General features: G+C 38.3%; 1 protein-coding gene across 1 annotated transcript; it reads right to left on the minus strand.

Annotated features, from left to right (window-relative positions):
* Positions 1 to 308: 308 nt before the first annotated feature.
* adm2a (adrenomedullin 2a) lies at positions 309 to 11,841 on the minus strand. The gene is made up of 3 exons (XM_084406605.1): positions 11,720 to 11,841; positions 11,198 to 11,410; positions 309 to 3,634 (listed from the first exon to the last, which is right to left on the minus strand). Exons 2-3 carry the CDS (start codon positions 11,275 to 11,277, stop codon positions 3,238 to 3,240), a joined length of 477 nt encoding a protein of 158 aa, XP_084262731.1. The 5' UTR covers positions 11,278 to 11,410; positions 11,720 to 11,841; the 3' UTR covers positions 309 to 3,237.
* Between the last annotated feature and the right edge of the window lie 654 nt (positions 11,842 to 12,495).

Consider the following 12,495-nt stretch of genomic DNA (forward strand, 5'->3'; position numbering starts at 1 on the left):
TTTATAGCAACACCATCTGGATGTGGCATCCTGGAAAAATAAATGATTTGGGTTGTCAAATTTCCTATTTACAGGCTTATTTGTCACTTATGATACATTTATTCTGCAGCTAAACGTGTCGAATAATAGGTCAAAAGTAACCAAGATAAAACATGTTTTTCTAGACCTCTGGTATGACTGGAAACTTCAACCCATGTGATTTTGCATCATTTTAATCATATTTATGGAAGTACTTATGGAAGTATCATCTTTTGTATTCAACAAGAAACTCAAACAGGTAAGTAAATGATGACAGAATATTTATTTTTGAGTGAACTATCCCTTTAATCTGTGTTTTGCGACGTCTGTGTGTCCTTTCAAAGTACCAAACAACCGCTGTTCACATTTAAAAGAGAACAACACATCAGATTTCATCTCACTACTACGTAGTGCTTTATTTCACAGACAAAAAAGAACATTGTACGGGCATGACAGGCTAATTTTATCGTCTTCCCAAAATATACACATTTTTTCGTACCCAGAGGACGTCTCTGAGGTGTGAGAAAACACTGTATGTGATAAATAACGTCTTTGGTGACATAGATACACAAATGCAAACATAAATACATTAACTTAAATATCAGATCTAATAATAGGATACACAAAAGATAGTGTACATGATACTGACCTCTTCCTAATTCAGTGTGCTAAGTTGCTAACGCCCTTTAAAATACATTCGTACAGATCCTGCTCAAATTCATAACACAAAACTCACAAATCTGAAGTTCAAGTGACAAACATAGAAACATGCTTTAAAGTGCTTCGCATGGTAGTAACAACACAACTGACCTTTAGTATCGACTAAAACATTAAAGGTTACGCTCATGGTCAGGATGACGTTCATACACACTCACACATACGTCTTTAAAAGTCACAGATTCATAACGTTCTTTGTATTCCTTCATCATTAAGACAGTTTGTGCCCAGTGCTCGTCTGTGAAAGCTAATGATTGTGTTATTCTTAATGAACCAAGTAGGGCTTTAAAGGGGGACAAAGGTCATGAAAATATGCGATACACAGGGACAGCACACAAAAACACGCGCGTACGAAGAGCGATCAGGGCCAGATACTGACGCACTTGTTACGTTCCAACCCATGTCACCAAGACGTTCACAACAACTGATCCGACAATAAATAAATAGATAGTTAAATAGTCGAAAAAAAGGAATGTGATCAATATATAAGTCAACATGAGGCTCTCCCTGTGCATGTACACAAAAAGTACAGATTAACCAGGCTCTCAGCAGTTTAAAAGCCTTTTAATGATCAGTCACGAGAGACATTAATCAGATCGATTACAGCAGAAAGAATGGTGTCGAAGATATATATATATATAGAGAGCCTTAGTGCAGATTAGCGCCAAAGCACCAGCGATTACTATTACTTCCTATGATCATCATCATTAGAATCAGCCAGGACAAAGAGAAAGACTTTTACAGTTATCAACACCAACAAATCCAATTGAAAATCAAGCCTATGTAAAGATAAAAGATCACTGAATAACAGTATAGAGTGAATGCACAGAAAGGTATCAAGTAAATTCAGGTTTTTTTTGGTCGGTTCTGGAGTAATTTGAAAGCAAGTTGTCCTATAACATACATCACATAGTGGGAAACCTAATGCTTTCTGAGAGTTTGGCCTGGACACCTTGCAGAAGTTGAGTATTTGATGTTTAAGTAGGATTTTTAGGATTACTTCAACTACTTTAATCCTCAGACATGCACTTTGATGTCTCGCAGCATTCCCCCGACATCCACAGACCCCCAAAAAGCCAGGGAAAGTTTCTAGAAGTTTTAAATCGCTCGGGTTTTTACAGCTTGTCTGCTGGGTATTTTTGGTGTGTGTATCCACCCACGTATTCAGACATGATTATTATAACAAAAGGGAATTCTTAAAATACATGACACGGATGGAGAGTGTTTTTGGAAGGCCATGTTCCCGAAAGACTTTGGCACGCTCGCGCCTCATATTTTGGTATAACTACGATCTTTAATTAGAGTTACAGGAATGAGCTTGTGAATGACTTAAATGACGCCAGTCGATGTGTGTTGAGAATATTTTGAGGGCATTTGATATTTTGTCCATACAATGTGAGTCAATGGGGTCCAAAACCAACAGTGAATCACTTTGACTTTCATTGCATTTTTCAAAATATCTTATTTTGTGATGCTCATATAGGGTTTGGAACGACATGAGGGTGAGTGAATGATGACAATGTTTTTTTCATTATCAAGATGGGAGAAATGGTTTTCAAATAGCCCTTCGGCTAGTTTTCTCCTTTGTTATGGAGCCGTAACCTAGGCTATGGCTATTTATGGGTGAGCTTTAGCCATCATTTAAGAATGCTCCGAAAAGTCTTGCTTCTGTTTATGAAATGTGGCAAAGCTCAGCAGGATTCTGTCAGAGTGGAAACTGAGACTTTGGGGATTATAACTCATTCTCGTGACTTTATAAATCACGTGAAGTGTAATATTCCAGGCGCCAGACCTCAAAGTGCATGGAAAAGCAACAATGTGTTAATCCGGATTCAGCGGCAGTCGCTACTGTATTGTCCGCGGGTTCAATCAAGAGACCACTGTGTTTATAAATTCACAATTCGCCATTGTCTAAAACCCAGGATTTAAACCCAAACTTGCAGTAACTATACATGTGAGAAGGTATCAGGTGGGGGTCTTAAACAAGCTCCGAAGCCACCAGAGAAAGTCTGCTTTCTTCTTAAAAGTGCATTGGAGACACGAGGTGGGAGAGTTCAGAGTCTTTTCGAACACACGGCCCTCAGACTGACAGAAATCCGATCGCACGCCTTGTTGAAATCCACATTAAAGGCTCAGCGGGTTTGATCAGTGGTGTAGAAGTTAACGGCCTTTGATGAGTCTGGATGTAATGCGGCATAACCCGGAATAATCTGTTATCTGAGGACTTAACAAGATGACAATATCAAAATAAAGAAACTGTTTTGAGTACCATAAAATGAGAGGCCAGAGTCAAAGTGTTTCAGAGGCACCGAATTCAAAAGTTGCCATCAAGTAACAAGAGGTCCTTTCTGTCCAAAAAGGCACAGTATACGCTCCAGAAAACCAAGGCAGAGAGCAGGAAAGAGTACTACAGCAGTACCGCAATAAAACAGACAAACACCAGGACAGAGACTTGTAACACGGTTTTCTTGGTCTTAGTTTTAGCCGGACGTCCCCCTAGACTCATCCGTAGCTGTGTGGACTGTGCGGGTTAATGGGGGATTCTTCGCGCCCGCTTTGGCCGGCCAGCTGGTGGAGGCGGTGACTGAGGTTTTGCACCTGGCAGGTACCGAGGATGCATCCGACGCGCATCAGCCGGCCGTGGTGGCCTCGCGAGTGCACGTTGCGACGGTCTCTCTTCCTAGGGCTTTCACCTGTTTCGTTGGATTCTCCTGCTTTTGGCTGACCAACGTGGAGTGGGTTTCCTGTTGGGTCTGGAGGTGGAGGTCTGGAGAGGATGGCCCTCCACAGAACAGTGCGGTCGATGGAGACGCCATGGTCAGTATTTGGGCGCTCAGTGACATCTGGAGAGATGGGGCCTTCCTCTCTTGACTGATGGAGTCTTGTCATGAAGCCCAACCTGCAATGAGACAGAAGTAGGACTTATAAATATTGCTCTTGAACAGGAATTGATATGTTATTTTATTACACTCTGGAATACTTCATTCTGATTGGTCAATCTGAATTATATTTGACCATATTTGTCAAACACACAATATGCAAAAAATTTATAGTAAGAAATATTATATGATTACATTACATTTTATATAGTGGCTACTTAACACCTAACTAAAATTGATATAAAGTAAAAAAAAAAGTTATATGAATGTTTCAAGTCCATTTTTGTAGATTTTGGTGATTAATATCTATGAAATAGGCAGGTCATCAAACATTTTTCTAAATAAACTACACTTTTTATTTATTTAGCTAGTGCATGAATATCGGTTGTAAAGGTTTTAAGTACAAAACTATTAGAAGAAATGAAATAATAGCACATTTAATAGTAAAATTTGAGTTTATGCAACTATTTATTGCACATAAAAGGGTTGATTCAACATTAAGCATCATTTACTGCTGATACTAAATGTGCAGTTTGGTCAACCGTGCAAACATTTACTGCAACCACACAATAAATGCTCACTGTTCAAAAAGGGTATGACTCTTTGGGACACAGCGTACGGTAAACACACTTGATTTACTCTGGTTAATGGCTGAGGCCATCTGCCCTCTGTTTGATTATCACACTAGACACTGAAACCTTTGTTTTTTTGCACAGGCCACTAATTCAGGTCTTGCTCTTAGAATTAGCAAGCAGCGGTTAGCAGATCATGGCAGGTGCACGTTAAAGCGATGGCTTTTTTACGCCTCGTGATTCGCAAAGATCCCTGCATTTTTGTACTTTTATTTCCAAATGAAATGGGAAAGCATAACTATAAAAGAGCAACCCATTTATACAAAAACCCTAAAGCTGAAATTTGAGAAATGACAGGGTGTATTGTTAGGTTGGACCACACCATCTAATCTCACGCTGTCATACTAAACTTAGTGAAAAGAATTGCTGAGTAACACTGACTTGTGCCAGACGTGCGTTTAGCATTTTTGCTCACACATTCTTGAAAGCTTAAAAAACAAACTTTCCAGAAATATCAGTTACTCATGCAGTTGCTCTTTTTTCCATCCAAAAGTTTAATAATTAGGCCTATTTATTAGGTATTATATTTTTTATTCTTAATATAATGTAAATATATGTTTTAATATAATATCCTTATATTATTTATATACTGTATGTGTGTATATATATAATATTGTGTGAACCGCTCCTGGCGTGCGCCTGGCAAACCCGCCGTTATAATAGCAATCCGCCATGGAACAAGCACGCCTGCTCTTAAAGGAGATGTGAGATGATGCTCTGATTGGTTTATTTCACGATACGTTTTTTTTTTTTTTAAATATGAATTTTCTTCTTTTATCTTGTTAATATCTTATTTCCTCAGAAAGATTACTTGCTCAGTGTGCAAACTATGCAGCCAGCTGTTTTTTTCTTTTGCATTGTGGTCAACCAAAATACCACCTCTTTAAAATATAATGATTATCTGCCCAAAGTGTCTCAGTTTAATAGTACTTTCACCCCTGTTTTAATGTAATGTAATGCCACTGGTCTAATATGTTCAATTCTTGCGAATTCAGCAACTAAGTCTCCACACCTCTGAAAACTATCTCAGCAGCTTCACATGATCAAAATTAAGTGTTCGCCCCCCCTGACCAGCAGTTTCTCTTTGAGCTTGATCCAACTATGACTTTTTTTAGATGCTTAAGCAGAGATAAGCTGCCCGTAGACTTCATCCGTGTGCCCTCTGACCTTCTCAGAGACTTCATTGTCGCACATCCATATTTCTCAAATCCTTTAAAATGTCTGCTAGACCACCCTGTCTCATGGCTCATCCTATGTGTCATCAGCAAAACTCACTCACTTTGCAAGGAAGGTTGCCAGGATGTAAGAGCAAGTATAGCTGTTGTTTCTTCTAGAAATGTCCTGTTTATCCATCTTATTGTGATCCTTCTGTTATACTGTGAATAAACTTGAGAAGGGCAGCCACTTTCCATATAATTGAACAAACGTGCTAATTAAAAATCTCACCTGGCGACATTTAACCAACAGACCACAATGAAATAGGATCTGTGATTCTGGGGTATTTCTACGCTGAGCATAGTGTTCAGCTAGGAAAATTAGCACCTGCCCCTCGAAATTCAACCCATCTTGGGATAAAGGTGGTAATCATGTTTTGCAGAAACTCTGCTTGCAATGCGCTGAAAAGACGAGGCACTCCCAGAAACCAGAGAAGCAGTCAGGTTTTTCGTCGAATTAAAGTTAAGGCTCTATCAAATGAGCAATCAATCTGGTTATGTCCTGAAGTAACAGTCTTTGATAGTGGACTTTGTGTCGTGAGTGATTTAATCTTTTGAAATGCAACATGCTCTTTGCTGCACACCTCTTGTCAGCCTGGTACTGGCGGACTGCCACGAAAACCCTGTGATGCCTTGTTTGAACAAATGCTATGTGGGGAAACAAGGAGATATGATATTTGATTGTGATTTACTACTTGATCCTTCTCTGAGAGAGGCAGGTCAGATGTATCCAGATCAATCCAGTATTATTGTTTGTTCTTGCAGTAAGGTTGGGATTTTTGCACCTCTATGAAACTGGTCATGGCTGTTTGTGAATTGGTCATCAGCTGGTTATATTTAGCTAGACAGAAAAAAAGTAATTATAGTACCTGCGTTCTTTTATGGGAAAAGTGACTGCGAGTCAAACCAAGTGACCTTCTCTAATTACTATGAGATGTTTGTTCCATTAAAACCAGCTTTTATCATGGTTATAATGTACATAATGGGAACTTTATGTTCAGAAACAGTAGGATAAAAAAAGTTTTTAAGTGTTAAATATTAAACATAATATGTTTAATTAATATAATAGGTTTAATATACATATAAAAAATGTTTTATATCATTTTAAATTCCATATAATTTACAATGTTGGGGTTATAGGCTGGAAAGGTGTTTAAATCAATCAATCAATCAATCAATCAATCAATCAATCAATAAATAAATATATATATGGGCACTTTAAGCATTAAACTCACTTTCTCAGACTCACTTTCACTTTTTTGAGTTTCACTATTGCTATCCACAGTTTAAGTCTGTTAATGGTTAGATTATGGCGTTGATAAGGGCTTTTTAAGCCCTTCCTCCTATTCTGTGTTTGTTTTTATGGTTTCTGATCAGAGTGGAAACATGCCGCTTGAGGATGAGGAGGAAGGAATTCAGGTCTTAGTTACTAATCCACCACGGAATTCTGCCAGACAGATGAGTTTTTCCTCTCGCCTCTAACAATAATGACCAAGCGGCGTGGTGTAAAATGCTAATGTTTGTGTTGTAAACGGAGGACTGCATAACTCAAGTCCAAACATGACCGGCCCAGATTCCCATTGAGTGTGAACCAACTCGTGATAGACAGCACGCTTCCCCTTGAGTGAGCTTTAGGACTTGTTTCCTCCAGAGTTAACAATAGGAAATCAATAGCTTAATTTGACAACCAAACAGCATTTTACTTAATTGACAGTAGAAGAACATTGCTTTGTCTGATGCCCTACATAACAGACAGTAACATCGACTTCCTTAAATCCTGATTATAGAGGATCAAATGTCCCAAATTTCAGTGAATTATCATATAGAGAGCCAATCCTCTCGACCACAGCGTTGAACCAGACAGTGTTCGCTTCAGTCATGGAATGCAGATGATACACTTTTTAAAAATAAAGGTACTTTACTAGCATTGATGTTCCATGAAGAACCTTTGACATACACAAAAGGTTCTTTATAGTCTAAAAAAATAATTCAGATTATTGAAATGTTCTTCACACTAAGAAAGAAATGGTATATAACTGATCCCTGAATGTCTCTTGGGGAATCTACAATGTTTGTTCCATATTGTTGTGAAAACCATAGATATATATACATAGATTCCACATTCAACCGCTCCAGACACGTCATCGACCGCCATCTTGGAACAGTCAACGTGTCGTCACTCACATTAAGACACTCACGCTCAACATTGCGCAGATTCTGAGAATATTAACAAAATATTACAGGTTTTCACTATGGTACTTTTTAATGTTTTTACTTTTACTTTTACTACGGTAACTTTTTATTGTCGTGTTAGCTAAGCCCTTCGTCTTGCCGTATTGTGTTAGTTTAGCAAAATCATCTGCTGAAGTCTATTGCAGATATAGATATTCAAACATGCATTTAAGTACGGTTGCAGACGCTCAGTCAACTTCCTCTCAACTGTTCATGGACCGGCTTTGACCGTTCCAATATGGCGGACGGCTAACGTATAGAGGCCCATTGAAACAGTCGCTAATCAGGAATATATGTATATATATATATATATGGTGTACAGCAAATAATCTAACCCCACCACAGTGGGGCGATCCGATGTCCGAAAGTAGTTTAAAAAAAATCTACATTGGACCTGTCGCTTGGCTCCTGCCTATCCGCATATTCTCTCACAAACTAAACCTTGAGATATTATGTAACGGAGAAAACTAGGCTATGTTTGCGTAGTTTTTTTCCAGAGACCAAAATCATGTTTAAACCACCACAACGGGTTTCACTAACCGCCATTTTCGATTCAGGGACAGCATGTCACCGCATGTTAAACAATAAAAATCCCTGACTGATATTGCAAAGGTTGCTGTACGTTCTGGGTACATGGATGGTTATCGAACACTGAGTGAGTGAGTCCATGTGAAGAACGTAGAGTTCTCTGAGATGAATTAAGACAAGAGAGACAAAAAGCTGAGAGGGAGAGATTTTGAAAGGTCAGAGATGAGATAGGGACTTCTTTTGCGATGCTCTTATCAGGCTTTTTGGAGATTTGAAGAACCCGGCCACTTCATTGTATGCAGAAGAGCAGTGTGAACATCCTACTAAACCTCTCAAATGGGCTTGGAATGACGTGAGGGTTAATAAATGATGACAGATATTTTAATTTTGGGTGAATTGTCTCTTTAAAGGCACCTGACATTATTGCAGTAATCAAAAACTGTCTGACACCACAGTATTTATCAGCTGTTTATTGTCGCTTTGTACCTGTAAATCAACTATTCAGACGCCTGTGACTAAATATGAGTCTAATGTCCTCACCAAATATTGCACAGACCAGCAGAAAAGCATGTGGAATGCATGTGCAACAATTATACTGCAAATATTGTAGGTCAAGGACAAATACAGTCCTTCCCTTGACATTATGGTTAGTCATGTAACAGTATTGGGTGCAAGAGTGTCACACAAGATATTAATGAGCTTCTATGAAGGTAAGAAAAAGTTCTGGGGAAAAAAAACTACCCATTAAATTTTGGCATTCAGATTGGGAGGGATTACAATTTTCTATTACAGCTTTTCAAAGCCTGAAGTATCAGTTTTAGTTCCTCTGAGTCTGTTCCTCAGGCTGACAAGATGAAGAGAATTGCACCGTTCAGCAAAACAGATGTGAGCACAGTATGCAGGTGTCAGCCAGAAGAGGGCACACAGACACTCATACTTTGCAATTCATTCCTTTTGTCTGCCAGTCATCAGCCAGAAATAATGGCTTGACAAAGCATGTCATTGCTTTAATACATTTAAATTGCGGTTTTCAGGAATAACTACCCCAATATCCTATTTCAGAGATTTGCTGCCAATCAAATAAAAAATACAGTATAACTTAACATCTTGATACCACACCAATCTGTTTAAAAAACTACCATTTTGTCACATTTGTTGAGGAATTATACTCTATTTCCATGCAGCACCACTCAGTCAGGCTGTTTCTTATTCGCCTAACCTTGACTCAGAAATGATACAAACGTTTATCACAGCTCAAAAAAACACATTGCACATTCATTTGTGTCGCTTTTAAAGGCATGGCAGTCACAAAATATTTTATTAATCACATGATGAGCACCAATTGACTCTAATTGAGGGTAGGAGCCAAAAACTAGATGATGCAATGACTTAAGCTGCTTACATTATTTAAAAGGGCACACTGTATATAGTAAAACTGTCTTATCTGAACCTGTTTTTACTCGTTGGACACAAACTGCACGCCTTTTCTAATAAAGGTTCAGAAAAGTTTTTTCCTGGTCACAGGCGGGAAACTAGTCAAAAAGTTCCACAGTAAGATGGCTATGGAAACTTTTAAAGTTTTTCTTATATCAGGAAATTTTGGGGAAAGGGAAATGAAAATCCCATAATAAATGCACATGTAAAAGTACTTGGAAATCGACTTTTCATAATGTAACTTAGCCAGTTCCTTATCCAAAATGAGGTTTTGGGCTTCCCCACTGGTCACAAATTTTTCTGCATAAATTCGATGTGATGTGAGCATGATTTATATGAATAATCATTAATAATATATTAATAACAGACCCTTTAAGTATTATATTTATGCACATGTTTAATGATTCTATGGAGCTTTGACACAGCCATCATCTTTCAGAGGCACAAACTGGAATTAATTAAACAGCTCTGGTCATGTGACTCTCAAACAAGCATTCAATGCGCATTCAAATAGTTACTGTTATGCAAATTTTGTGTACGAGAATGTATATAGCCTAAACTTCTTATCGGCAGGCTATATTTATAAACTACTATCGTAAAGTGGTACTGTAAAAGTTTGCTTTACCAAGAAGCAGGCGGCCAACTATGCTGGTGAATGAATGGTGGGATGCGTGCGTTTATACAGTCACGTCTACCATCCTAACTGACCTTGTTCACTGGAACCATTAGCTATCTAAAGCGAGTCGCGACAAAACATCCTCTCTTTGTGTAACAAACTCTTTTCTTTACATAATACATCCCTGGTGCCAGTCTACTTCGAAATACTTTGGGGGGAAAAAGTTAAGTGTGCCTTTCAACAGTGTTGTTTAACTTTTTGAAGGAGCAAAGACTGAATTTGCGCATTCGACTCGGTTCTTTTGATCAATGCGTTTTAAAGATTCATATAATATTTCAATAAAGCCGTTTCTTGCTGCTGTTCATGCATTTTATTAATACGGGTCTTTATTGTAATTTCATCCTTATCCAGTTCATAAAAACATAAAGTCCTTAATATAATTTACATTTATAATAAATAATACTGAAATGTATGCATTTCTTGCTTGAAAAGGTTTTTGCCCCTTTTAATGAAATGCTAGGCTATTTATCAAAACCATAGACTGTAAAAAAAATAGATCAAAACCTACTCAGTTTGTCCAGTAGCTACGTTGTATCTGTAAAATTTCTGCGATTCGGAAAGCAAGTTACTTGCATTTTCAGACAGTTTTTGGTTTAAATCAGTGATTTATTGACTCGAGCCGATGCGGGAACAAATCATTTAGACCGGTTTTGTAAACCCGTTCAGCGGATTCATTAAAAAGATTCGACTCAAAAGAACGATTCATTCAATAGACACCTCAACCGTTTTTTCATCCCTCAGAGAGCTTGGTTAGATTACTTCACCGCAAAAAAACACACATAGGCAACCTCCCTACTAATAATGAGCATCCAGAACAAAAGTTGGACCGACCAACAAATCTGAGACATTTAAAAGGCGGATTCCTACCTGTTTCTCACCGGTAGTGCCAACAGTTGTGAGGAGAACAGGCTGATGCAATACACAAAAACCGGGAAAAGTGCTCTCATCGTGGGCGAATAATGTTCTCGCGCCCCCTTGGTCAGGAGGGGGCTTTCAATGCACCTGGTCAGTGTTGAATTTCCAGCTACTGAAACTTCCAAGTTGGACCCAAAATGTCCAACTCCAGGGTACTGTGGTGCTCTTAAAATAAAGAAAAGGAAAATATTAATTGATGCCTACTACATTTTCTCCCCCGCACATATTTATAACTCATTATTGCTAGGAATCTGCTTTGCATCAAATAGCCTACTTCTGGTATAAATGCCGGCATTTAGTACAATTATATGATTAAACAAAACTAGAGTGGTGCAAACTATATCAGTCCATCAGCTCTAATTAGTTGCCAACTAATTATAACCTACACCTTTCCCTTAGTTTCCTTAATATAATAAAATAGCCTACATTCTGAGTATGTTATACTAGTACATCATACATATAACCTTTACTGACCTTTATCTCAGGTTAAGATCTAGTGCCACGCGCAAATCTGTCTTGAGAATTTTCCCACGGGTGTGCACGCGCCCGCCAAGATCAAGCTCTCGTGAAGTCTGAGGTTCAGCTGACATTGGCGCGTTTAAATATGGTATGGGCGGGACTAGTGCGATTTTTCAAAGGTGTGTCGAATACACACTGGATCACACAGCTACTGTGAGTCATTGTTATATATGGACAAACTTGATTGGTGTCAAATGCAGTTATTTTACGCATAACTTGCTTGATATTGCATTTTATACACGCTTTATAATTTGAATAACAGGCGTTCTTTTATCTTTATGAGATAAGCAATATATAGTTTTTGCATTATTTGGTGACATTGACCATCCACGTTCTGATCAAAAACAAAATGCACCCCTTTAAATGGTAACAGTAACCCAATTTACAAGATTTTTCCACATAGTTTTACCAGTTCACTACACTAAACCCCTTCTCTTGTGTTTATCTCTACCCATTGGGGTGAGTGTGCAGAGGGGATAAGGATGCTAAAGAGACTTCCCCAGAAATTCAGGAGGACAGGACGCACCCTCGCATAATCAATGTGCATTTTAGTGATAATTGATTGGATGGATAGACATTCTCTTCCAATTGTGTCACAGAAAGCAAACACTTTTGTGCACTTTTTTGTTGTTGTGAGATTATCTGCAAAGTCATTTAATGTTGTACAAGTGTTTGAATGGAGAATTGTACACTTGTGAGTCTTTCTTTAGTTTGAATGGGCTTAAGTGTCT

The sequence above is a fragment of the Rutilus rutilus genome (genome assembly GCF_951802725.1).
Source record: "Rutilus rutilus genome assembly, chromosome: 4".
Classification (NCBI taxonomy): Eukaryota; Metazoa; Chordata; class Actinopteri; order Cypriniformes; family Leuciscidae; genus Rutilus; species Rutilus rutilus.